Below are 27,802 nucleotides of genomic sequence, written 5' to 3'. Positions count from 1 at the left end.
AGTTGTCCTACTGGGCCAGAAACCCCTCTGCCTCGCCCTGTCAGAGCACTGTACTGAGTTGCCTGGTTTCCTGGTGCTGCCTCCCTCAAGCTTTCCCCAAAGTAACAGTGCTCAGCATGAGGCTCCTGACTCTACTGACCAAAAGCCCCATGGCTTGGCATGGGTCTGGATGTTAACCTAGGTGTCTTCTCACTATGGGAAATGCACTCTTGCAGAGGAATACTTTGTGCTCCTCACAGAACTTGCCCTTGCCCTCTCTATGGTTTTTGCAGCTGAGTGGCTGCCAAGGTGTTCCTGTCTCCATCAACAGATATTGTGACACATCGGCTCTCTGGGCACTCAACGACCCCATGACTCTTCGTCAGTCAGTGACCAATAGAAGATGATTCTGGAGATCAACTTACCAGTCTGGTTGTTCATGGTAGGCTGCACGGCAGGGTCCACGGCACAAAGCCGTGAAGAGGATGGCAGCCTGGCTTTTTCATCCAGGGGCCCGGGATATTCGCTCCTGGGCACATCATGTGGCAAGGGAGCCAAGGCCAGAGGTGGCAGCATGAGCTCCTGCTGGTAGAAAGATATGTTGGAGTTCTGAGTCCCCTATCGCTGGCAATGGCCCAAAGCAGTTTATGCTAAAGGGTAGACATTGGTGTCTGGAGCCATTCGGTGAAAGGCCTCAGATTTTTTCTTCAGTGTACAGACACAATCTGTCTATGGGCTCCTTTGATCACTTGGGTTGGGCACAGTACCTTCAGCATGAGGGGACATGGCAAATCGTCACTTGATGGAACCCTTTTGCTTCCTCTTGTGAAGACTGTGTTTAACCTTACACCTACTCCTTGACAAGCCTGGTCCCCATGGCCTTTCTGCTCTGACCTGATATCCTTCCCAATCTACCTAGGCAGATTGCTTCTATCTCGTGGCAATTCACCATATCTCTGCTGGTTTTCCCAAGTGTCTGGACTCAGGGCTGACCCTGGCATGCTTGGAAAATGCTGCATATCTGCCAGAAAGTGCTATAGTTGTCCTACTGGGCCAGAAACCCCTCTGCCTCGCCCTGTCACAGCACTGTACCGAGTTGCCTGGTCTTCTAGTGCTGCCTCCCTCAAACTTTCCCCAAAGTAACAAATGAAGCCCGCCTGGGAATGTGGACCCATGGCACAGCCACACCATGGAAGATCAATTCAGAAAGTGTTCCTGGAACACATTTTCTGGTCTGGCTCTGAGCCGGTGCATGGCTTGCAATCCAGCACAGCAAGTTGCAACAACTGTTCTTTCCAGGACACACAGGTGGTTGAAAAGGTAACCTGAGGCATATATATATCACCATTCTAAGGCCCCACTGAGATTTAGCTCTGGAGGTGGAGCCCAGAATCTGGATTCTACAAAGAGTCTTGCAGAACCTGTGGGGTTCAAATTTGGTGGCATCTGCGCTCTAGGGTTGAGCCCTAAGAGTGACACCTTTTTGAGAAGGGGCCAGAGTGATAAGATGGGGGGGGGGAGGGGGGAGGGCACTTGCCTTGCACACTGAGAGTTCCCAGCATCCCAGTTGGTCCCCCAAGCATTGTCAGAAGATATTCCTGAGTACAGAGCAAGGAGTAATCCTTGAGCATCACTGGGTGTGGCCCCCAAACCATCCAAACAAAAAAACAAAGCCAAAAAAACAGATAAACAAAAAACTCCGCCTTTTGGGGCCGGAGCACTGGCGCAAGTGGTAGGGCGTCTGCCTTGCACACGCTAACCTAGGATGGACTGCGGTTCAATCCCCCAGCATCCCATATGGTCCCCCAAGCCAGGAGCTATTTCCGAGCACATAGCCAGAAGTAACCTGTGAGTGTCACTAAGTGTCATTGGGTGTGGCTCTACCCTCCCCCCCCCAAAGAAAAACTCCACATTTTGAGAAGAAGAAGAAAACAGAAGCAAGTCAGGACAGGTCAAGTTGGTGTACACCAGGCAGGAGAGAGGGAACTGTGGGGAGCCAGAGTCCTAGTAAGGCCAGGGCTAAGGATGTCCTGATGGGAAACTTGCCTGAGCAAAGTTTACTTGGTAATTATAAAATCTTTACTAGCTTGAGTAATGGCCTGTGACAATGCCCCCCACCCCAGAAAAATCCTGATCTTTTCTAAAAAAAAATGTTGACAGTCTAGTGACATTTTTTTTTATGGTTTATGAGTTCCTGTTATCATAATCACATAGGAACGTTTTGCCTGCCCATATTTGCCTGTTAGCTAGTCTGCAACCTATTTAAGGTGCTTTTGCTGTTTGAATAAACGGAGCCTTCTACCACTTGCACTCTGTTTCTTTATCTTTCTGTTTCTGTTCTTTCACTTTTTGTTTCTTTCACTTGGGCACTCTCCCAGGAACCCCAGAGTTGTATGTCCTGTGGGTCAGGACAGGGAACAAGGAAGAAGAGTGACCCTGGTCAGTGCTGGCATCTCTTTTTAGGTGGATTGGGCCATCACACCCAGTAGTACTCAGCTCTTCTGACTCTGTGCTGAGGGACTATTTGTGGTGTTGCTTTGGGGACCTGAGGTGGTTCCATGCAAGGCAAATTCTTGTCTTCTCTGTTCATTTTAATAAAAGTAAACATGATTTTCTCTTATTAAAATAAAGCATTAAAATCATGAGTACTCCTCTGTAACCCCTCCCCCAACTTCCTGCATATCTTACCTGAATGGTCAGACCCTCCCAGATGTGGGAGGGGTCTGAGGTTAGTAACAAAGGGGTGAGGGTGAAGCCTGAGCAAGGAAGACCCAGGAGGTAGAGAATACACAGGTGGGTGCAGAGAGGCTATTTAGTTTAGAAGCCATGTGAGATATGCACATGATGGTTAGGGCCTTATAATAAAACTTTATGTCTCCTGAAATTTCAATTGACTGGCTGTGGGTCATTTCTTCGCTCTTACCCTGATACCTACAGACCCACCAGGCCCTAGGGGCTGCAGGCGCTGGGCTGCCCCAAGAAAGACCTCACCATCCACCAGCCATCTATCCTTTCACAACTAGGACTTATAGTTAGTAATTAATACAACATATTGGTACCCGAACATGGACTTGAACTCTGGACCCTAAAAGACTTCAGTGATGGTGAGATTCCTGGTTATGGTTAATCTTGGCTCTTTTCAGTTGGAGTGAGACTGGAGAGCCCAAAAGGTTGACCACATGGCGCCTGATCTAAACATGGCAGAGGTCCCTTTAGGCGGCAGAGCAGGCAATGAATTGGGGGAGCTGAAAGCTTGGAGCACCCACCTTTAGGGCCTAGGACTGCGACTTTTCTATAAAAGGTCCTTTTCCCAAGGATCTCAACCTCCCAATTTGCAGATTGGCCACTGATTGGAAAAAGATGAGAAAAAAGACTTATTGATGGCGGACTGACATTTGACTGACAACTTTCAGCCCATATCAGGATTCTGGCTTTGGCTAAAACGAACCTGGCTAAGACGACTTTAACTGTTTTTTTTTGTTTTTGTTTTTGTTTTGTTTTTTTTTTTGGTTTTTGGGCCACACCCGGTGACGCTCAGGGGTTACTCCTGGCTATGCGCTCAGAAGTCGCTCCTGGCTTGGGGGACCATATGGGAAACCGGGGGATCGAACCGCGGTCCGTCCTAGGCTAGCGCAGGTAAGGCAGGCACCTTACCTTTAGCGCCACCGCCCGGCCCCTACCTTAACTGTTTTAAACTTCCAGGTGAGTCTCTTATAGTTAACACAGATCTTGCAAAAGTTTTATTCTGGACCAGAAAGATAGTATAGGAATTAAGGTACTGAACCCTTATGATCTCTGCCAGGTGTGATCCCTGAACTCAGAGCCAGGAGTAAGCCTTAAGAACCTCTGGGTATGGTCTAAATACCTTTTGAAAAAAAATGTTGTTTTTGGGCTATACTCTGCAATACTCATGGATAACTCTTGGTTTTGCATTCAGAAATTACTCCTAGCTAGGGCCTGAGCGATAGCATGGAGGTAGGATGCATGCAGAAGGATAGTGGTTTGAATCCCAGCATCTCATCTGTTCCGCTGAGCCTGCCCGGAGTAATTTCTGAGCGTAGAGCCAAAAGTAACCTGAACGCTGCGGGGCGTGACCCAAAAACCAAACAAAAAAAAAAAAAAAAAAGAAAGTACTCCTTCCCCCCAACTACTTCAAAAGACATAAAAAGGACATGTGGGCCCGGAGAGATAGCACAGCGGCGTTTGCCTTGCAAGCAGCCATCCAGGACCAAAGGTGGTTGGTTCGAATCCCGGTGTCCCATATGGTCCCCCGTGCCAGCCAGGAGCTATTTCTGAGCAGACAGCTAGGAGTGACCCCTGAGCACTGCCGGGTGTGGCCCAAAAACCAAAAACCAAAAAAAAAATAAAATAAAAATAAAAAATAAAATAAAATAAAAAGGACATGTATATCGAGCCTGGTTAGTACTTGGATGGGAGACTGCCTGGGAATACCTGGTGCTGTAGGTTAAAAACAAAACAAAACAAAACAAAACAAAAAAACCCGACATGTATAAATCCTTTGAATATCCTTTTTTTTTTTTTTTTTGGCTTTTGGGCTGTCTGCTCAGAAATAGCTCCTGGCAGGCACAAGGGACCATATGGGACATCGGGATTCGAACCAACCACCTTTGGTCCTGGATCGGCTGCTTGCAAGGCAAATGCTGCTGTGCTATCTCTCCGGGCCCGTATCCTTTGAATATCTTTTTTTTTTTTTTTTAATTTTTTTTTTGGGCCACACCCAGCGGTGCTCAGGGGTTACTCCTGGCTGTCTGCTCAGAAATAGCTCCTGGCAGGCACGGGGGACCATATGGGACATCGGGATTCGAACCAACCACCTTTGGTCCTGGATCAGCTGTTTGCAAGGCAAATGCCACTGTGCTATCTCTCCGGGCCCTCCTTTGAATATCTTATATGTATTCCCTTAACAACTATAACCCTTACTGAATATTCTCTTATATAGTGACAAGTTCCCACCCCCACCCCCCAAAAAAGGTGTTTTCCATTGCCTTCTCATCTGGCTTTTTCCCCTCCCCTTGGGTGTGGGTTTTGTTTTTCCTAATAAAGGCTGCTTTGGAGGTCTGGAGGAGGAAAAAAAAAAAAAAAAAGAAACTACTGGCTGTGCTTGGGGGAGACCATATATGATGCTGAGGATCAAACATGGGTCAGCTACATGCAAGGCAAGTGCCCTACCCAATATACTATCACTCCAGACCCATCTTCTGAAATTAAAATAAAATGAAATAAAATTTTATGTAAGGTGTGGAATTGGAATGTTGTATTGTGAAAGTTTAATATTAACAGTAAATTATGGTGCTTTAAATACAATAAGATTCTGAAGCAGGTGGGTAGATGGCATGGTGGCTGGCAATGAATTCTTGGGTTGTAATGAAACTATGGTAAATTTAAAGAAGCTACTGTCAGTGGCCTGTTACTAAAGCAACTAAAAGCATAATGGCCAGACTTACTTTGTGGACACATAACTGATGTCTCTGATAAGACTTTAAGTGGTACCAGCACAGGCCCAGAGAAGGTTGGGCCACCCCCTTCCTGAGGGCAGCTCCAGCAGGAACAAAGGGCTGCGGTAAGGACATGAAGCTGGACACCAAAGTTTCCAGCCCTTGCCCTGGACAGTGCCATACCAACAGGCTCTTATCTAGGTAGAAAGCCCCATGGGGGAAGCTTGGGAGAAACACCTAATAAACCAGTTCTGCAAAGGCAAACAGGATGCCCCTGTTCCTAAGGGAGGGCTCATCTCCACCTAGATGTGCCCTCTCAGCTTTCTCTCTTTCCTTCCTCATAATCTCTAAATAAAACTGTTTTTACTTCACTGTCTTCTGGGATTCTCTCTTCTCCCCTCTCCCCTCTCCTCCCCTGTCCCCTCCTTTCCCCTCCCTTCCCCTCCTCTCCCTTCCTTTCCCCTCCCCTCCCCCTTCCTCTCCCCTTCCCTTCCCTTCCTCGCCACACCCCTGTTCTCCCCTCCCCTCCTTTCTTCTCCTCTCCCCTCCCCTTCTCTCCCCTCCTCTTTTCCTCTCCTCTTTTCTCTCCCTCTCCTCATTCAGGGGCAGTGCTTGGGAAATCTAGGGTTGAAGAGTCTGCAATGAGCCCCAGTGCAGATCTTACAGCTCACTAGTCCCACAGGGAAGCCCTCAGGCTGAGCCTGAAACGTCCTTCCTCTGCACAGCCTGGGAGATGATCACTGCTGTACAGTTTCTCAGGGAGTCTGGTACTAAGATAGGAATGAGAAGCAGCTCTTGTCAGGAGAGGAAAGTCGGATTGGCAGGATCCTTGACAGAATCAGACCTAGATTTTACCTTGCATGCCATGACCCAGGTTCAATCCTGAGCACCACAAATGGTCCTCTGAGTCCTATCAGGAATAAGCCTTAAGCACACTGGGTGTGACCCAAAACCAACAAAAAAGACATAAACACCAGTGTCCTATTTTGAGGTGACAGGTTCAAAGCAAGTAAAATAAATGGTTATTTTATTTTTTTCTAGCTCTTTTGTTCAGAATTCTGTAGCTAGGAGGGGACTCAGCCAGTGTCTTGTTCTGAGGCACAGATAAAATGAGGTCTTGGGTCTCGGCTAAGGCTTTGAACCATACTCAAGAGGTAGAGAACACGACTAACATTTAAGAGGCTCTGAATTGGATCCCTGTCACCTAGTTAATCACTCACCTTCACCCCAGCACCATCAGGTAGAGCCCTGGTGATCCCAGCAATGCAAGGTGTAGTCCCAGTAAAACCATCCCTCAACAGGCCAAGCTCTGCTGGGAATAACCCCAGAGTTCCTCCATTCTCCAACACTGTTGAGTGTAGCCTCTATGATAAAGATAATCTTTTTTCTTTTTCTTTGTTGGTTTTTGGGTCACACCTGGCAGTGCTCAGGGGTTACTCCTGGCTGTCTGCTCAGAAAAAGCTCCTGGCAGGCACAGGGGACCATATGGGACACCGGGATTTGAATCAACCACCTTTGGTCCTGGATCGGCTGCTTGCAAGGCAAACGCCGCTGTGCTATCTCTCCGGGCCCAATCTTCTTTACTTTCAGGTCACACTGGGTGTACTCAGGTGTACTACAACACCATTAGATGTAGCCTAAAATTAAAGAGCCAAACCTCTTTTTTTTTTTTTGGTTTTTGGGCCACACCCAGTAACGCTCAGGGGTTACTCCTGGCTATGTGCTCAGAAGTTGCTCCTGGCTTGGGGGACCATATGGGACACCGGGGGATCGAACCGCGGTCCGTCCAAGGTTAGCGCAGGCAAGGCAGGCACCTTACCTTTAGCGCCACCGCCCGGCCCCGAAGAGCCAAACCTCTTAAAGCAAAGATACGCTTTCTCCATCAGGGATGGTGAGACAGTAGAGGGCTAAAGGCCTTGCATCTAACCCTATCTGGTTTAAATCCTAGGCACTGTTTGATCACTTGAACATGGCCAGAGGTTATAGCTGAACAGAGCCAGGAACATCCTGAGCACTATTACAACCCCAAAGCCAGGAACATCCTGAGCACTATTACAACCCCAAAACCAAAAAAAATTTTATGTCCCAATAGACCTGATTTTATTTTCAGTTTTCAAGAAAAACTTTTCATATTTTCCCCCAATTCTGTTATTATCAGTGGAAAAGTTAAACTATCCTGGGTTTCTTTCTTGGCCAGCAGGAGTTGAAGTCAGATTTTATTTTAGCTTTGGATCATACCTGGAGGTATTAATTAGGACTTACTCCTGGCTCTGTGCACAGGGGTTAGTTGTGATAGGCTTGGGGGACTATATGGGGTGCTGGTGATCATGAGTTAGCAGGTAGCTTATATGTATATACACCGCCTTTTCTGCACCTCCTCCCCCAGTGCTGCTGGGGCTGGTCTTGCTCATGTGCTTGCCACAAGACCTGCTTCTCTTTTTTTTTTGGTTTTTGGGCCACACCCTGGGACGCTCAGGGGTTACTCCTGGCTATGCGCTCAGAAGTTGCTCCTGGCTTCTTGGGGGACCATATGGGACACCGGGGGATCGAACCGCGGTCCGTCCTAGGCTAGCGCAGGCAAGGCAGGCACCTTACCTCCAGCGCCACCGCCCGGCCCCAAGACCTGCTTCTCCTGACATCCTACTGGTGCTTGATCTCATACGACTACCTCCCTCACCCACTAATTTTGATCATTTTTCAGAAAAATGTTTTTTTCCGTCAATATTAGCAGACTGTTCTTTTTTTCTTCCTTGGTGTCACACACTATTTGATGTGTGGAAGTTATGTCTAGCTCTATGCTCAGAATTGACCCCTGGCAGTGACGTGAACTGCCATAAACATAAACAGGTGGTGCTGGAGATGTGTTGGATCCTACCCTAATCAATAATTACACCCCACCCTCGGATGTGACCTGGTGATAGTATATTGGATTATTCTATACTTGGTATTCTTCTCCCACCCCAGGGTGGGATCTGATTCTTGTCAATAAAGGCAGGGGTCTGAGGAAGGCAGGGGTTCATCTTCAGTCTTCTTCCACTGAGCTGTGTTCCTTCTTAGGAGCAGAAAGCTTGGGTGGTTTGAACTCTTTGCTTGAGCACTGAATTTCCTGAACCCATTCTTGTACCTATTTACTGTGTGAATTATTTCCTGGGAATCTTTACAACTGGAACTGCTGCTTGCAAGGCAAACGCCACTGTGCTATCTCTCCGGGCCCATCATTCAAGATTTTTAAAGTTTATGTGTATGTGTCTTGCTCTCTACAGTGATACGTATTTATATCATTGCAGTCATATCCCTGGGTCACACCCGGTTGTGCTCTGTGGTGCCTGGCATTAAGAAGTGCCTTACCCACATTACTATCTGTCCATTTTGGTTTTATTGGTGCATGAGAGTGGTCAGAGAGTGGTCATGCGTAGTGCTGCTTGGGAGGCTATGTAGCCTCTCTCTGCTCCCACTACCGTTGTTTGGGAATGGGTAGGTGGGTTTTGCTTGGAGGATCGAGCAGTGCCAAGAATCAAACCAACATTGGCCACAGAAGACTCTTAAGCCTGTACTAAGTCTCTGGTCTTAAAAGCAGGTCCATCAGAATATTTTGCTTAGAAATCCAAAGCATGGGGCCGGTGAGGTGGCGCTAGAGGCAAGGTGTCTGCCTTGCAAGCGCTAGCCAAGGAAGGACCACGGTTCGATCCCCCAGCGTCCCATATCGTCCCTCCAAGCCAAGGGCAATTTCTGAGCGCTTAGCCAGGAGTAACTCCTGAGCATCAAACGGGTGTGGTCCCCCCCCCCCCAAAAAAAAGAAATCCAAAGCATGTCAAATCCTCAACAGAGGGTAGTAGTGTGAGTTTCTAAACTGCATTCCCTCAGCACACCATCCCAATCAAATGCTGTTCCTCCAACCTTCACAACTGCACTGCCTCTCTATGGAACTAGATCATTAAAAAAATATTCTGGGTCGGGGCTGGAATGATAGCACAGCGTTAGGCAATTGCCTTTTGTACATGGCCAACCCAGGATGGACCTGAGTTCAATCCTCGAACCTGCTAGGGGCTATTTCTGGGCGCCACTGGGTGTGGCCCAAAAACCAAACCAAAACAAAAAATATCTAGGTCAATATTTCTGAGTTTTTTTTTGCGGGGGCGCGTGGGGTGGGATGGTGCTAGGGATGAAAAAAAAACAGGGTCTCATATAAGGCAAGCACTCTACCAAACAAAAAATTAGACAATAAGAAAACTGATCACATGCTCAAATATCACGGCATTCTGGTGAACTGAATACCTGCGAAGCCCAATCATCACTATACTCACTTTCCCTGATATTTACATCTCATGGTTACATTTTCTACTCAATACAGCCACCATCTTTTTTTACTATCTGTTCTAACATCACATTACTATAATTCTTTTTGTTTTTGAGTCGTACCCAGTGGCACTCAGGGGTTACTCCTGGCTCTGCGCTCTGAAATCACTCCTGGCAGGCTAGGGGACTGTATGGGATGCCAGGATTTGAACCACTGTCCGTCCTGAATTGGCTGCATGCAAGGCAAGTGCCCCAACGCTGTGCTATCTCTCCAGCCACACATTACTATAATACTGTTAAATTAAAAAAAAAAAAAAAAAAAAAAAAAAGAGCAGCAATCTCTCTTTGAAATTCAGATAAGAGCTTGTGGTATCCTGTAGAAATTTAGAAATATAATTTGAAAATGAGGGGCCGGGCGGTGGCGCTAGAGGTAAGGTGCCTGCCTTGCCTGCGCTAGCCTAGGACGGACCTCGGTTCGATCCCCCGGCGTCCCATATGGTCACCCGGTAACGCTCAGGGGTTACTCCTGGCTATGCGCTCAGAAGTTGCTCCTGGCTTGGGGGACCATATGGGACACCGGGGGATCGAACCGTGGTCCGTCCAAGGCTACCACAGGCAAGGCAGGCGCACCTTACCTTTAGCGCCACCGCCCGGCCCACCAGGAGCGACTTCTTAGCGCATAGCCAGGAGTAACCCCTGAGCATCACCGGGTGTGGCCCAAAAACCAAAAAAAAAAAAAAAAAAAAAAAAGAAAATGAATGTGTCCAACACCCTGGTGACTTGCAGACAAGCAACTGCACTGTAAGACTCATTATTATTAGACCTTTAATGATGGGGGTGTGGTTTAAAAATGAACAGCCAAGCCATGGAGACAGTAGAGACCTCAGTAGGCCGTCTGAGACTGCTGCTGGCGATAGCCTCCTCGGCGCATGTAGCCCTCGTTTTTGCGATAGCCATCCTTTTGGTCTGTAGAAGAGATGAAAGGGGAAAGAGTAAATGCCTGAGGAAGACAGCAAGGGGGAGAGAATCTGGGAGAGCAGAGGGGATGGGACCACGTACCTCGGAAATAGCCACCATAGGTACCCTGCTTGTGATCGAACACCCGCTCATTATTCTCCACCAGGATGCCTAGCTTCTCAGCCAGCTGCAGGGCCAGGTTCTGCTGGGCAGTGGGCTCAGTACGGTGCATCACCACTGTCTGTGTGGGCTGGTCCAGGGAGGCCTGAAAAAAGGCAGAAGGGACACAATCTAGATCCTGCGCACAATTTCCATGGTTCATTTCATTTGCTCATTTGCCTCCCCATCAATTGCCTTACCATCAACTCCTCATTAATGATCATCTTGCTGATGATTGAGTGAACAGTGGGCAGATCTAGTTCAAACATGTCAGACAGTGTCTCCATGCTGAGGACAAAGAAGTCAGGAAACAGCGTGAGGACCTTCAATTAGAAAGCTGGGATCCCTCTGCCTCTTCAGGGCCCATCCTACCTGATGGAGTCATAGACACTACTGTATGTGAAGAGATATGTTCGCAACGATTCTTCCTGGATTTTCCTATCAGGAAAAGGGAGATAATTCAGAGAAAGAGATCAACTTGTCTGTTCTCCCCCTATATGATCTCTCTCTCGCTCTTTCTGCCCACCTGACCAGCATTGTTCGAACTTTGTCAGCCTCAGGAAAGAGGTCCCACACTTTGCCATTCATCTTTTCATTGATGATAAAACTGTGACAGGTCTTCCAGTCACCCATCTTCATAGCCTTGGATGCAGCAACCACATGCTCCCTCATTGATTCAGGGGGACCTGAAGGACAGTAGTAAATCTGGTCAAAAAGGGACAACCAGGGCAAGAGTAATAGTTCGGTGCTTGCCTTACACACAGCTAACCTAAGTTAGATCCCTGGCATCCCATATAGTCCCCTGAGTACCACCAGGCCTGTTTCTTGAGCCAAGCCAGGAGTAACCCCTGATCACCCACAAAACAAATAAAACCAACTAAAACCCAAACAAACAAAAAAGGAACAATCAGATTAAAGACTTCCTACTCACTAAATAGCCATAATTTTTTTTGTTTGGGGGCCACATCTGGCACTACACAGGGGTTTATTTACTCCTGGCTTTGCACTCAAGAATCACTCCTCGGAGGAGGCTGTAGCGATAGCCACCATGTGTGACCCCCCCCCCCCCAAAAAAAAAGAATCACTCCTGGTGCTGGAGAGAGAACACAGAAGTCAACCTGGGATGGGCACAGGTTTGATTCTTGGCATTCTATTTGGCCCCCTAAGCCTGTCCGGAGCAATTTCTTTTTCCTTTCCTTTTTTTTTGGTTTTTGGGTCACACCCAGCAGGGATCAGGGGTTACTCCTGGCTATGCACTCAGAAATCGTTCCTGACTTGGGGGATCACATAGGACACCAGGGGATAGAACCACAGTCCATTCTAGGTTAGCGGATGCAAGGCAAACACCCTACTGCTTACGCCACTGCTGCTCCAGACCCATAAGCATACGATTTATGCCTGGCCCTGGACTCAGAGAACCATATGGGATGCAAGGCACCAAACCCAGGTCAGTTAAATGCAAGGCAAATGTCCTACCTGCTGTAATCTAGCCCTGTAAGTAATTTTATATCCAAAATAAATTTATTTAAACTCAAAAGAATCTGTCCATAGATGTACTTCAGTTCAGGGCACCCTTGAGAATGTTCACAAACTGCTATTTATCTTCCTTTCCTAGGAAAAGGGTCCCCAGCTTACATAAAATTCTCATAAAACTTCTAAGGGCCAGAGAAAGCACAGTAAGCCACTTTTGTCTTATACACAGTTGACCCAGGTCTAAATCCTGGCACCACATTTGCACACCACCTGTATGGAATAATCCTTGAGTCAAGAACAAGCACAACTAAGTATGACCTGAAGACCAAAAAAAAAAAAAAAAGGGGGTGGGGAATTGAAGAGATAGTACAGTGTGTAAGTTACTTGGCTTGCATATAGCTCACCCAGAGTTGCTCCCCAGCAGCAATCCCTAAATGTTGAACCACAAGTAGCTGGGTATGGTACCAAAACAAAACCTCACCAACAAAAAAATAGAAGTTCCTAGCTGAAACAATAGCATAGCAGGTAGGGCATTTGCCTTGCACACAGCCAACCCAGGACACCCGGGTTCAATCTCTGGCATGGTCCCCCACCTTGTCAGGAGCAATTTCTGAAAACAGAGCCAGGAATAACCTGAGTGCTGCCAAATGTGGCCCAAAATAACAAAACAAAACAGTTCCTAGAACTTTATAAACTTTTTTTTTTCTTTCTTTCTTTCTTTTTTTTTTTTTTTTATTTTTTTCAGCTGTGACTCCAGACAGGATCCAAGGAGGAGTCTGTACAATCTCCTCTCTGGGTTTTATGGAGACTTACTTTGCCCTTCTGTGTTAGCCTCTTAAAGCACCAAGTCAGCTTTAAAAGGGCACTGGAAAGGGTGGAACTTTATAAACTTTTAACCTCTGACACATATTAGCTAAATGAGGTCATGGAAATTTGAAGTAACTAATGTCTCCAGGCAATAATAAATATCTAAATTTTTGGGCCGGAGAGATAGCATAGTGGTAAGGCATTTGCCTTAGGCGCAGAAGGACAGCGGTTCAAATCCCGGCATCTCATATGGTCCCCGAGCTTGCCAGGAGTACTTTCTGAGCATAAAAGCCAGGAGTAACTCCTGAGCGCTGTGGGTATGACCCAAAAACCAAAAACCAAAAACCAAAAAAAAAAAAAAAATTTGGGGGCCAGAGAGCTTGCACAGCGGCATTTGCCTTGCAAGCAGCTGATCCAGGACCTAAGGTGGTTGGTTCAAATCCCAGCGTCCCTTATGGTCCCCTGTGCCTGCCAGGAGTAGATAGCCAGGAGCAACCCCTGAGCAACGCCGAGTGTGGCCCAAAAACCAAAACAATAAATAAATAAATAAAATAAAATTTTCAAAAAAAAAAAATCTTTTTTTGGTTTTTGGGCCATACCCAGAGGCACTCAGGGATTACTCCTGGCAGGCTCTGAGGACCATATGGGATGCCAGGGATGGAACCCAGGTTTGTCCTGGGTCAGCAGCGTGCCAGGCAAATCTGGCCTCTGTAAAAAACATTTTAATAGAAAGGGCCAGATAATACAGCACACAGGGCACTTGCCTTTCCTGCTGCTGAACCATGGTGGACCCCTGGCATCCAATATAGTCCCCAAACTCTGCTAGGAGTGATAGCTGTGCACAGAGCCAAGAAGAGTAAGCCCAAGTGTGGCCCTCTCCCTGAAAAAACCCAAACTACTAAAACAGTTAAATAGAAAGATGCTGAGATCAGGATGATGAGAATGATAGGAAATAGGGAGCTTAATTTATAGGCTAAGATCATCTGTCCCACAATCGCAGAGAATGTTAAACACTTACCTAGCAAGGGCTGGCGCTCACCAACTCGCAGCTGGTGATGGAACTGCTTGCTGATCATGCGTCGCCGTGCATCACTCTCGTGCGCAGCCATGTAGGGGATCTCCAGGAGCATGGCAGACACTAGATAAACACACTCCAACAACTCCAGGTTGATGTGCAAGTGGAAAGGCACTTGCCGGCGCCGCTCTACCTTCTCTTGCTCCTGATTACGCTCCTGCAGGCTGCGCAGCAACAGCCCCTGGCCCAGAAGCTCCTTCGCCCGGCCACTTGATTGGATGTCCAGCAAGGCATTGTGTGCATCTTTGGTCAGGCCTTGGCGAAAGGCACATATGCCCAGCTGCACCATGGTGCGGTTGTACAGGATCTGGGAGCAAAGAACAATATACTCAGAGGTGTCAGCCACAAACAAAGCAAGCAGCTCGTTTCTCAAAAAAAATACAGTTGGAACAACTATGATCTAAATACAGAGCCAGAGAGTACTGTGAAAATGTGCTTGCCTTCTACCTGGTTATATCCCTGTACCACATACCCCATATGATATCACCAGAAGTCATCCTTAAGTAGAGTCAGGAATAAGCCCTAAGTACTACCAATTATGATGCCCAAGCCTCTCAAATATAAATAAAGCCTACGTGTGGCCTGGGGAAGAAAATAACACATTTCTCTCCTTCCTTCCTCTTACGAAGCTTCTATTCTAGGGTATAGCTTCTGAAACCAAGAGGTTATGACCCCTTTAAGAAGCCATACGAGGGGGAGGGGGGGTTCGTGGAGACACAGCATGGAGGTAAGATGTCTGCCTTTCATGAGAAGGATGGTGGTTCGAATTCCAGCATCCCATATGGTCCCCCACATCTGCCAGGAGCGATTTCTGAGCTTAGTCAGGAGTAACGCCTGAGTGCTGCTGGGTGTGACCCAAAAACCAAAAAAAGAAAAAAAAAAAAAAAAAAGAAAAAGAACACAACAAAACAAAAAACCAAAGGAAAAAAAGAAGCCACAAAACTAAATGTGAGGGTGGCTCAGGTCACATCCAGCTGTGGTTGTGCAGTTTCTGGTGCTTAGGATATCATACCTGGATCAGCTACATGCAAAGCAAGCACTTTAACTCCTGTACTATTTTCTAGGCCTTAAACTTATGATTGTCAGCAAATATTCTTTTTTTTTTTTTTGGGGGGGGGGGGGGATTTAGGCCATACCTGGTGACACTCGAGTATTTCTCCTGGCTATGAGCTCAGAAATCACTCCTAGCGCAGGGGACCATATGGGACGACAAGGATTGAACCCAGGTCATTCTGGGTCAGCCATGTGCAAGGCAAAGCCCTACACCGCTATGCTATCACTCTAGTCCCTATTCTTAAAAACCCCCCCATGGGCCCGGAGAGATAGCTCAGCAGCGTTTGCCTTGCAAGCAGCTGATCCAGGACCAAAGATGGTTGGTTCGAATCCTGGTGTCCCATATGGTCCCCCGTGCCTGCCAGGAGCTATTTCTGAGCAGACAGCCAGGAGTAACACCTGAGCATCGCCGGGTGTGACCCAAAAACCAAAAAAAAAAAAAAAACAAAAAACCCACCCAGTACCACCCAGGGATTTACTCCAGGCTCTCGGCTGAGAGGTCATTCCTGGTGGTACTCAGGGGACTGTATGGGATGCCAGGGATTGAACCCAGTTGGCTGCATTCTTGGCAAACACCCTTTCTGCTACCTATCACTCTGGTCACCATTTTTATTTTATTTATTTTTTTCTTTGGTTTTATGTTTTGTTTTGGGGTCACATCCAGTGGCGCTCAAGTGTTTCTCGTGGCTCTGCACTCAGGAATCGCTCCTAGCATGCTCGGGGGACCATATGGAATGCCCGGATTCGAACCACCTTCAATCTTGAAACAGCTGCATGCAAGGCAAGTGCCCTACCACTGTGCTATCTCTCCAGCCCCACCTTTTTTTTTTTTGAGGGGGGGGGACTTGGGCCACACCAGGTGATACTCAGGGGTTACTCCTGGCTATGCGCTCAGAAATCACTCCTGGCTTGGGGGACCATATGGAATGCAGGGGGATCAAACCACGTCCTAGATCAGTATGTGCAAGGCAAACATCCTACCACTTGCACCACCACCCCTGCCCCCCCCCTTTTATTTTTATTGGGAAGCCACACCCAGCTATACTCAGGGCTCACTCTTGGTTCTGTGCTCAGGTATCACTCCTGAAGTAGGAATTAGGGAACCATATAGAGTGCTAGAGATCAAAACCACACTGGCTGTGTATACTGGTTTGGGGCCACACCTGATGATGTAAAAGGGTTATTTCTGGTGGTGCTGTGGGTACCATAAAGGATTCTGAAGACTGAATTCAGGTCACCTGTGTGTCTTTCCAGTCCCTATTTTTATGTGCATATATATATATATATTTTTTTTTTTTTTTTGGTTTTTCGGGCCACACCCATTAGATGCTCAGGGGTTACTCCTGGCTAAGCGCTCAGAAATTACCCCTGGCTTGGGGGGACCATATGGGACACCGGGAATCGAACCGTAGTCCTTCCTCGGCTAGCGCTTGCAAGGCAGACACCTTACCTCTAGCGCCATCTCGCCGGCTCCTATATCCTTATATGAGTAAGAATTTCTTTGGTAAGGGGCTCGAGAGATAATACAGTGGGTAGGGCATTTGCCTTGCATGTGGCCAATCTGGGTTCATTCCTCAGCATCCCATATGGTCCTCCAAACCTGCCAGTAGTGATTTCTGAGAAGCCAGGAGCAACACAAGCATCACCAGGTGTGGCCCCAAAACCAACCAACCAAACAAACAAAAAACACAAAACTGAGGCAAAAATACAAACCCATAAAAAAAAGAATGAGATTTTTTCCTCCCAAACTGTAAATTATAACTGAATGATAATTAGGGGCTAGAGTGAGAGAAAAACAGGTAAGACACTTGCTTTATACATTGTTGACCTGGGTTTGATCCCTGGCACCCCATTTGGTACTCTGAGTCCACCAGGCATAATTCCTGAGAAGAGCCAGGAGTAAGCCAGGAGCACTGTCTGGTGTGAATAATAAAAGAGGATTTAGAATATAAGCATTCATCTATATTTCACTTCAAAAGTAAATCAAGTCCTTAGTATTAGATTCAAAATCTATCAAACACACCAAGAAAAATAGGAAAGCTCTAGGAATGGTCCAATAATACAGGCTTGTGCTAGACACATGTCTGACCCAGGTTCAAATCCCCACAGATCCCAGCAGCAACATGGTTCTGAGCCCACCAGGAGTGATTCTTTTTTTTTTTTTTTTTGGTTTTTGGGCCACACCCATTTGACTCTCAGGGGTTACTCCTGGCTATGCACTCAGAAATCGCCCCTGGCTTGGGGGGACCATATGGGACGCCCAGGGATCAAACCACGGTCCGTCCTATGCTAGCACTTGCAAGGCAGACACCTTACCTCTAGTGCCACCTTCCCGGCCCCAGGAGTGATTCTTATTTTTTTTTTTTTTGGAGGGGGGTTCACACTTGGTGGTGCTCAGGGCTTTTTCATGGCTCAGTGCTCAGAGAATACTCCTGGCAGGCTTTAGGACTATATGAAATGCTGATGATCATACCCAGGTCAGTTGTGTGCAAGGCAAATGTACTTACTACCCACTGTACTACCATTCAGGCCCATAGGAGTGAATCTGAGTTAAGTAAGCCCTGAGCACAACCAGGTTGGCCTAAACCTCAAAAGCCAAAAACAACCAAACAAATAAACAAACCAATTATCCACAAAAACTGTTTAAAATACTGTATCCATGGGGCCGGAGCAATAGCACAGCAGCAGGGTGTTTGCCTTGCATGTGGCCGGCACTGGAAAGATACCAGTTTGATTCCCGGCATCCCATATGGTCCTCTGTGCCTACCAGGAGTGATTTCTGAGAGCAGAGCCAGGAGTAACCCCTGAGCACTGCTGGGTGTGACCCAAAAACCAAACAAAATAAAGTAAATAATAAAATAAAATACTGTATCTAGAGGGATCTTCATGACTGAATGTAATTGTTAAAAACAGAAGCAAAAATTAACAAGGGGCCAGAGTGATAGTGTAGCAGAAGGGCGTTTGCCTTGCACGTAGCTGATCCAGAACAGACCTCAGTTCGATCCCCAGTGTCCCACATGGTCCCCTAAGCCAGGAACAATTTCTGAGCGCAGAGCCAGGAGTAACCCTTGCACATCACGGAGTGTGGCCCAAAAACCAAAAACCAAAAAAAAAAAAAAGTGAAACTACAAAATTTCTCCACTGTGAAAGATGACTAGAATAGACATAACATTGAATGGGAGAAAATAATTGCTTGTCAGACTTACTTCTACCTTATTTTATTTTGGGATATTGGGCCACATCTGGCTGTACTTATTAGATCTTACTCCTGGCTCTGTAAGGCAAGCACCTTTCCCTCTGTACTATCTCTCCAGACCAACGCACCACACTTCTGACAAGACTACAGATCCAAAAATTTTTGAGGGGGCTAAGGGCTGGCACTCATACTGTTTCTTGGTTCTTTGATCAAGAGTGCCTCCTGGAGGTACATAAGAGAAGTATGTAGTGCTGGGGATTGAAGGTGTAGATGACTAACCACTATATAGAGTAACTTACTGACTTAAGTTAAAGGTGGTGACTCAGGGGACAAAAGCAATAGCACAGCAGCAGGGCAGTTGCCTTTGTCTTGCATGTGGCCAACTCAGGACTGACATGGGTTTAATCCCCAACATCCCATACGGTCCCCCGAAGCTGCCAGGAGCACAGAGCCAGGAATAACCCAAGCACCGCCAGATGTGGCCTCAAAACAATAAAACGAAACAAAAACAACAAAACAAAAGGAGGAAAAGCAGAAGAGTGAGAACAGGAACCGGTACTGGGCTGGTAAGAGGTGGGAGCTTACAATTCTATACCGGATGATGGAGGCCCCATTTTGGAAGAAATGTAGAAGTTAAAGGGTTAACAGAAAAAAGGGAGCAAGGTATCTGGGGAACAGAAATATTCTAGAAAAAAAGAGAAGGCACTGACTGTGGAAGAGTTGTATCAAGGAACAAGGGTTGTAGTCTAACGAGGTATATACAGTTTGGATGAGGAAGGACATCTTTTATAAATCACATTTATAAATATATTTATTACATTATATATAAATATAAATATATATAGGGCTCACTCTTGGCTCTGCATTTAGGGCTTACTCCTGGCAGGTTTTAGGGGGTATATGAGGTGTCAACAATTGATCAGTTACATGCAAGGCAAGTGCCCTACCCACTGTATTATTGTTCTGGTCAGACATCTGAATGATTTTAACACAAGACATAGGAAAGTCTTGATCAAGAAATATAATAATCTTGGGCCGGAGAGATAGCATGGAGGTAAGGCATTGCCTTGCATGCAGAAGATCATTGGTTCGAATCCAGGCATCCCATATGGTCCCGAGTCTGCCAAGAGCCAGGAGCAACCCCTGAGTGCTGCTGGGTGTGACCCCAAAACCAAAAAAAAAAAAAAAAAAAAAAAAAAAAATATATATATATATATATATATATATATATATATATATATATATATATATATATATATATATAAAATAGGGCTGGAGAGATATAGCACAGCGATGTTTGCCTTGCAAGCAGCCGACCCAGGACCTAAGGTGGTTGGTTCGAATCCCAGCGTCCCATATGGTCCCCTGTGCCTGCCAGGAGCTATTTCTGAGATAGCCAGGAGTAACCCCTGAGCACCGCCGGGGGGTGGCCCAAAAACCAAAAAGAAAAAAGAAAGAGATATAATAATCTTAATTTAACATGGTTATTCTCTTTTGCTGTTGTATTAAGAAAAGTCTGGAAGGACATAAGGGTAGAGCAGAAAAAAGTAAGATGGAGGCCTTACATCAGAGGAAGGAATATTAAGTGGTTATAATGGATTTAAAACAGAAATGACTAGATGATTAGATGATGAGAGAAAAATAGGAGGAGGACCACATATGGTCCCTGATCAGAACCAGGAATAGCCCCCAGCCACTATTGTTCCCAAAATAAAATTAAAAAAAAAAAAAAAAAAAAAAAGTTAGGGGCCGGGCGGTGGCGCTAAAGGTAAGGTGCCTGCCTTGCCTGCGCTAACCTTGGACGGACCGCAGTTCGATCCCCCGGTGTCCCATATGGTCCCCCAAGCCAGGAGCAACTTCTGAGCACATAGCCAGGAGTAACCCCTGAGCGTTACTGGGTGTGGCCCAAAAACCAAAAAAAAAAAAAAAAAAGTTAAAGGCAAGAGGGGTGGAGGCAATTTTTTTTTTTGGTTCGGGATTTGATCCCATCACCACTTTTAAGCACTGCCAAAGTAATTCCTGAACACAGAACTAAAAGTAAGCCCTGAGAGGGACCACCGAGTATATGCCCCAAATCCCAAAACCAAAAAAACACCAAAAGATTAACAGATAGTTTATAAGAAAAAATATAAAGGATCAGAAGACTAAAAAATAGTAGGTAGTGTATTTGAACCTGGGCCAATTCAGCTTCAATTTCCAGCACTCTCTACGTTCCCCCAAACCCACCAGGAGTTATCCCTAAATGTAGAATCTAGCACTGCCAAAAAACAAAATTCTAAAAAAAAAAAAAAAAAAAAAAAAAAAAAAAAAAGGTGCTTGCTATGCATGCAGATGACCCAGATTCAATCTTTGGCATCCAGTTGGTCTGCTGGGCATGGTCAGGAGTAGAAAAGCTTGACCATGCTAGGAGCACAACAACCCAACTTCCTCCACCTGAATAGGCCTATTTCAGTATCAGAGAAACATAACACCACAACTAGATGTCATTAAACTACCACCAAAAGATAAAACTGAAAAGACCAACAATATCAAATATTAACAATAAACACTAATATTATTTTGTCTGTTTGTTTTTTGGTCACACCCAGTGACGCTCAGGGGTTAGTCCTGGCTATGAGCTCAGGAATCACTCTTGGCTTGGGGGACCATTTGGGACACCTGGGGATCAAACTGCGGTCTGTCCTAGGCTTGCAGGGGCAAGATAGACGCCTTACCACTCCGGCCCCGAAACACTAACTAACATTATTAGGGAGAAACATAAAATGGTATAAACTCATCCAAGTTTCTTATAAGAATGAACATAAGGGGCCGGGCGGTGGCGCTGGAGGTAAGGTGCCTGCCTTACCTGCGCTAGCCTAGGAGACGGACGCGGTTCGATCCCCCGGCGTCCCATATGGTCCCCCAAGCCAGGAGCGACTTCTGAGCGCATAGCCAGGAGTAACCCCTGAGCGTTACCGGGTGTGGCCCAAAAACCAAAAAAAAAAAAAAAAAAAAAAAAAAAAAAAGAATGAACATAAGGGCCCAGAGAGATAACACAGTGGTGTTTGCCTTGCAAGCAGCCAATCCAGGACCAAACGTGGTTGGTTCGAATCCCTGTGTCCCATATGGTCCCCTGTGCCTGCCAGGAGCTATTTCTGAGCAGATAGCCAGGAGTAACCCCTGAGCAACGCCGGGTGTGGCCCAAAAACCAAAAAAAAAAAAAAAAAAAAAAAAAAAACAAAACAAAACAAAAAAAAGAATGAACATAAGTCTATACTTCACAATTATTTCTCTAAGAAGTTAAAACATCCACACACAATGTCTAATATTTATAGCAGCTTCATTTATAATCATTAAGACTGGGTTAATCTTGGGCCCAGAGAGATAGCACAGCAGTGTTTGCCTTGCAAGCAGCTGATCCAGGACCAAAGGTGATTGGTTGGAATCCCGGTGTTCCACATGTGCCTGCCAGGAGCTATTTCTGAGCAGACAGCCAGGAGTAACCCCTGAGCACCGCCATGTGTGACCCCAAAACCTAAATAAATAAATAAATAAATAAATAAATAAATAAATAAATAAAAAGGCTGGGTCAATCTTAGCAGGCTCAGGGTGCTGGGGATAAAGCTCAGGTTGGCCATATGCAAGGAAAGCACCCTACTCACTCTAATATCCAGTCTGAGTTTGTATTTTAATGTAACCCAAATGTCTATTCCAAAGATTGACAGAGTACAAATACAATACATACAAAACGAAAAAATGCTGTCATCTGAGAGACAATATAGCTGGTAGGGTGCTTGTATTACACATAGGCGACCCAGATTTGGTCCTTGACAGTCCCCTCAGCCCTGATCCCTGACCAATGCTGGGTATGGTCCCATCATTTGGGAAAGACCAAGTCTCCATCTGTCCCTGATTAGATGGGTGGTTAATCTGGCTTAGCCCATTTAAGAAGAGAACAGAGAGAACAGAAGGGCCGGAGAAATAGCATGGCGGTACAGCGTTTGCCTTTCATGCAGGACGGTGGTTCGAATCTCGGCATCCCATATGGTCCCGAGCACAGAGCCAGGAGTAATCCCTGAGCGCTGCCAGGTGTGGACCCCCCTCTTCCCCCCCCAAAAAAAATAGAGAACAGAGGACGTGGCCTTCTAATTGCCAGAGTATTCTATCCTCCTATCCTACCTGTACTGGCGGGTCAGCATGCTGAATGTTGTCTTGCAGGTGGCTCATGAGCATGAGATCACGAGCCTGATACCAACGCGAGTGCAATGCATGGTGATAGATGTGGCAGAGAATGGCACACGTGCGGATACGGTCCGTGCGATCCTTGGCATAGATGTACTTGCAAAGTCTCTCCATCAGCACAGCTGAGTCCTCACCTTCATTTTCTGCTTGGTCTTGCTCAGACTGGGGAGAAGGGTAAAGAGGTGTACAAAGGAGGGTGGTGAAGATCCAACAAAGTAACTCTATATGGCTCTACCTCCAGCAACTAAAGATAACATCTAGATTCATTTTAGCCCCTTTGATTTTCCCTCCCTGCACCACCTTTAGCAAGATCCAGTAAATAAATTCTGTGACAAAATCTCAACAGACACATGGGACAGACTTATAGACATCTCTCCCCTCTGACACAGCTGCCAGACACTCACTTTTGAGGAGCCTTCAGGGGGGGTAAGTTGCCGCTGATGGGCCTTGTAATCAAACTTGTAGTAGGTATGAAGTATGCGCCTCAGGTAGACGCGACAGATTTCCTCAGTGGTGCCTTTCTCCTCCAGATAGCGCTGCACACGCTCAATGATGGCACACACTTGAGCTTCGTCCTTCAGGTGCTCCACATACTCTGGTAGGGAGAGCAGTCACCTCATTTCAGTTGGCGGTCCAGGAATTTCTCAATCAACCCAGCGATTCCTTTGCATTGTTTTGTGCACCTCTCCCAAAGTGAACTCTTTGTGCCTCTCCTGGGAGAGCCAACTCCACTTCTCTTCAACAGATGAGTCCTTACTTCTGTTAATTCTACACAAGGACTAAACTTTTGTATCTTACCTCAACTGGTGAATACCCAAAATGCTTCTTCCACTACTATCTAAAGCAATTCTTTAGGTTCTCTTCATCACAGGTCTGAACCTGAATTTCTATTTACACTTGAGATATCTTATTTATTTGTTAAACTACCTTTCTCCAGGGCAGATGAAGCACTTGCCTGGCATGTGGCCAACATGGATTTGATTCTGGCATCCTAGATGGTCCATCAAGCCCCACCAGGACTGATTTCTGAGCGCTGAGCCAGGAAGAAGTCTAAGCATCATCAGGATTAGCCCCAAAACAAAAACTACTATTCTCTAGGGGCTGAATATTAGTACAACATATAGAATGCTTGTATTGCATGAGGCTACCTGGGTTCGATTCCTGGCATCCCATATGGTCCCCTAAGACCACCAGAAATAATTCCTGAGTGTAGAGTCAGCCAGTGATAACCCTCAAAAGAGCTATTAAGATGAGAAACCAGGGCCAGAGAGATAGCATGGAGGCAAGGTGTTTGCCTTGCATGCAGGAAGACGGTGGTTCAAATCCCAGCATCCCATACGGTCCCCTGAGCCTGCCAGGAGCAATTTCTGAGCATAGAGCCAGAAGTAACACTGAGCGCTGCCAGGTGTGACCCAAAAACCAAAAACCAAAAAAAAAAAAAAAAAAAGATGAGAACCCCCTTTTTTTTTTAAAGGAGGGCATCCTTGACACACTGTTCAGTCAGAGGATATTGTGTTGCAGGAGAATCAACCCCCAACTCTTGCATGCAAAGCATACACTCTACCTTTGCATTTGCACTACCTCCCTAGCTCAAGGGGCCCACCTCTTTTGATTTTTGTTTTGGGACCATACAGTGCTCAGGACTTACTTCTGGTTGAGCTCAGGAATCATTCTGTTAGTGGTGGGGGACCATAAAAGGTACCAGGATTTAACCTAGGTTAGCCACCTGAAAGGCAATTGTACTATCTGGCTCTCAGGGGCCCACTATCTTTGTTGGGGGGACACACCTGGTGGTGCTCAGGGCTTCCTCAGGGCTCTGAACTACTGAAGTATCCTTAGATACTCATTTAGCATAATCCTTAGTATGACTCTCTACATTTCCCACTTCGATGCTTGTGTTTGCTCATGCTCTTACCCTGGGAATGAGGATCAGTATTTTGCATTATTTTGGTAAATTCTTCATCCATTCGTTCCACCAGAGTTAGGATACAGCCACGAACACGCAGTGGCTGAAAAGACAAAGTAATAAATAAATTAGCCCAGATCTCATCTCAAAACTAACTCTTCCAGGCCAGAGCCAGACAGCACAGTGGCAGGGCGTTGGCCTCGCAAGCCGCCCACCCAGGTTGGGCCCAGGTTCAATACTGGGATCCCCTATGGTCCCCAAGCCTGGCAGGAGCTATTTCTGAGCACAGAGCCAGGAGTAATCCCTGAGTACTTCCAGGCATGGCCCCAAAAAACAAAGAAACAAAACCTAACTCTTCTGTCTTCAACCCTTTCTGCAAAGCAGTCAACATAACCTCCAAATGCCAATTCCCCTTTACCTGTTCCATATTTTGCAGGTTCTCACTTTCTTCCAAAATGTTCTCTCCAACAAAAATGTTGGGGTTTGCAAATAGGATGTCCATCAGCTCATTGATACAATCCAGGCACTTCTGCCACATTTCAGGCTGCCAAAAGATCATCAGACAAAAGGTATGAAGATAGGATAAGCAGACATCTCCCAAAAGCCTTTCACCAAAGACATTCAATTCATCACAGGACCACCTAGGCAACCTTCAACTATCAAACCTGTTCCCACAGCTCTCCCACAGCATATCTGACACAACCACCTTCCCCGACCTTCCAGTTCAAATCACTGGAAGCTGTTCTTTATTATCCTCACCTTCATGTATGTGGCCAGGTTGGGGTTATAATCATAGAGAGAAGCAATGATATTGAACTTAATCTTCACAATGACACCTTCCCCCAAGTTGTTTTCAGAAGCAATCTGAACCAACAGCTGCAACAGTTCAATTTGGGCCGCACTAGAAGAGTAAAGAACTGGGTGAGGCTTTAGTGACAAAACAAGCAGCCTCATCCTATCAGAGTGAGTCCTCTTCAGGCAGACAAGGCAGCTTCATTACTCTCAACACCCTTGTATACTTGCCTCTCCTTTTACATTCTAAAACAAAAGAGCCATTTCTTTTTTTTTTTTTTGGTTTTTGAGTCACACCCAGTGGTGCTCAGGGTTACTCTTGGCTGTCTGCTCAGAAATAGCTCCTGGCAGGCACGGGGGACCATATGGGACACCGGGATTCAAACCAACCACCTTTGGTCCTGGATCGGCTGCTTGCAAGGCAAACGCCGCTGTGCTATCTCTCCGGGCCCCAAAAGAGCCATATTAAAAACATACCACCTCTCTATTTCACTGAATAAAGGTCAACATTATAACCACTTTAGAGTTAAGGAAACAGTTCCAGGGGCCGGTGAGGTGGCGCTAGAGGTAAGGTGTCTGCCTTGCAAGTGCTAGCCAAAGAAGGACCACGGTTAAATCCCCCAACGTTCCATATAGTCCCCCCAAGCCAGGGGCAATTTCTGAGTGCTTAGCCAGGGGTAACCCCTGAGCATCAAACGGGCGTGGCCCAAAAAACAAACAAAAAAACAAAAAAACAACAGTTCCAGGGCCGGAGAGATAACATGGAAGTAAGGCATTTGCCTTGCGTGCAGAAGGCCGGTGGTTCGAATCCCAGCATCCCATATGGTCCCCAAGCCTGCCAGGAGCGATTTCTGAGCCTGGAGCCAGGTGTGACCCAAAAACCAAAAACCAAAAAAAAAAAAAAAGGGCCGGGTAGGTGGCGCTGGAGGTAAGGTGTCTGCCTTGCAAGCGCTAGCCAAGGAAGGACCGCGGTTCGATCCCCCGGCGTCCCATATGGTCCCCCCAAGCCAGGGGCGATTTCTGAGCGCATAGCCAGGAGTAACCCCTGAGCGTCAAATGGGTGTGACCCAAAAACCAAAAAAAAAAAAAAAAAAAAAAAGAAAACAGTTCCCCCAAAGCCATCCAGTTTAAGATCAATGGAAAAGTCAATATCAGAGAATGGATCACTGCGTTTCTTCACAATAGCCAGAGATCTTCCTAAAGCAGCATGTTTCCCAACCACATTAACCCTATGTCTGAGACAGTTTCGCCTTGCAATCCAACAGCCCAAAGTCCATGAATCTTACCGATCAGTCCCCTTCTTGCCTCGTGCCTGTAGAATCTCATTCAGTTTCTTGATGACAACAGCATGGGTGATCTCAGTTCCCTTGGCAAACATTTTTGGCTTCTCCTAAGCAACACAAACCCCATTATGTGCAGGCCCAAAAAGAATCTTTTCTTTCCTAACTTTGCTTCCATCTTTGTGACAATGAAAGCACTTATAAATTCTCAAACTTTCCCTATTCATTTTATCTCAAATCCTCACCTTAACAAGGGGTACTCCACCCCGAACTCTTTCCCATTCCCCGCCTTCATTGTCCTCCTCCTCCTCATCCGGGCGCTTAGATTTTCTGTCATGCTTCTTCTTGGCCTTGTCTTCTCGTTTCTTCTCTGCTGCCTTCTTGTCCTCCTCTGTGGTAGGGGCCCTGCCAGAAGACATGGAATATGGAAGATCAACATTGAAACACCTTCCTTATTCCCTCTCAACGAAATTCTGGTTCAAAGGAAAACCAGAATAGAATGAAGAGTTAAGCTACCCCTATATAAACAAAGCAAGGCTCACTGATCACATGAAACTGCAGGTAACTCGCCAAGGTTTGTCATTATTATTATATTTACTAACAAACACCTATAGAGGGCATAGTAAGGTCAAGTCTACTATGTAAGTCAACAAATACTCTGCAACCTTACATTTTCCCAGCAATATAACTGTTCCTAGATACAACTGTTCTTTTACCAATTACTAATGTTACCAATCACAAAAAAGAAAAAGTACAAATGAAATAACATTGTCCAAGATTTTCATTCTCCCTGCACCCTAATTTTATGACATTATCAAAACCATAAATGCCCACTGGGACTAGAGATAGTAAAGGGGTAGGGCATTTGTCTTGCATGAGGCCAACCCAGATCCAATACTGGGTATCTTATATGGTCCCCTGGGAGAGATTCCTAAGTACAGAGTCAGGGTAACCTCTGAACACCACTGAGTGTGGCCCCAAAACAAACATCCAAAAAACTAAACTGGGGACCAGTAAGATAATATAGAAGTTAAGGTACTTGCTTTGTATGCTACAACCCTGGTTCAAACCCTAGCACTGCATAAGGTCCCACAGAACCACCAGAGGTCATTCTTTTGTTTTGTTTTGGGAGGTCACACCTGGCAGCACTCA

General features: G+C 46.2%; 1 protein-coding gene and 1 non-coding gene across 4 annotated transcripts in view; both read right to left on the bottom strand.

Annotated features, from left to right (window-relative positions):
* Positions 1–10,539: 10,539 nt before the first annotated feature.
* LOC126029515 (eukaryotic translation initiation factor 3 subunit C) overlaps positions 10,540–27,802 on the bottom strand; it is a 29,949-nt gene continuing 12,686 nt past the window's right edge. For 2 of the 3 annotated variants that reach the window (XM_049787796.1, XM_049787795.1), the window contains exons 9-21: positions 26,896–27,055; positions 26,657–26,760; positions 25,338–25,479; positions 24,997–25,122; positions 24,588–24,681; positions 23,077–23,267; positions 22,610–22,834; positions 14,146–14,509; positions 11,374–11,533; positions 11,220–11,285; positions 11,048–11,135; positions 10,791–10,953; positions 10,540–10,697 (exon numbers count right to left, since the gene is read on the bottom strand). In XM_049787796.1, coding sequence (XP_049643753.1) covers positions 10,615–10,697; positions 10,791–10,953; positions 11,048–11,135; positions 11,220–11,285; positions 11,374–11,533; positions 14,146–14,509; positions 22,610–22,834; positions 23,077–23,267; positions 24,588–24,681; positions 24,997–25,122; positions 25,338–25,479; positions 26,657–26,760; positions 26,896–27,055 — 1,966 coding nt within the window. In that variant the 3' untranslated portion in view covers positions 10,540–10,614. The remainder of the gene's footprint in view (positions 10,698–10,790; positions 10,954–11,047; positions 11,136–11,219; positions 11,286–11,373; positions 11,534–14,145; positions 14,510–22,609; positions 22,835–23,076; positions 23,268–24,587; positions 24,682–24,996; positions 25,123–25,337; positions 25,480–26,656; positions 26,761–26,895; positions 27,056–27,802) is intronic. The other variant, XM_049787797.1, reaches the window with a different exon arrangement.
* LOC126031429 (small nucleolar RNA SNORA26) lies at positions 13,064–13,186 on the bottom strand. Its single transcript, XR_007503303.1, has one exon. It is a non-coding gene; the product is annotated as a small nucleolar RNA SNORA26 (small nucleolar RNA).

This window comes from Suncus etruscus, chromosome 15 (genome assembly GCF_024139225.1).
Source record: "Suncus etruscus isolate mSunEtr1 chromosome 15, mSunEtr1.pri.cur, whole genome shotgun sequence".
Lineage (NCBI taxonomy): Eukaryota > Metazoa > Chordata > Mammalia > Eulipotyphla > Soricidae > Suncus > Suncus etruscus.
Note: the sequence above shows the minus strand (reverse complement) of the source record. Positions and strands in the feature narration are given on the sequence as shown.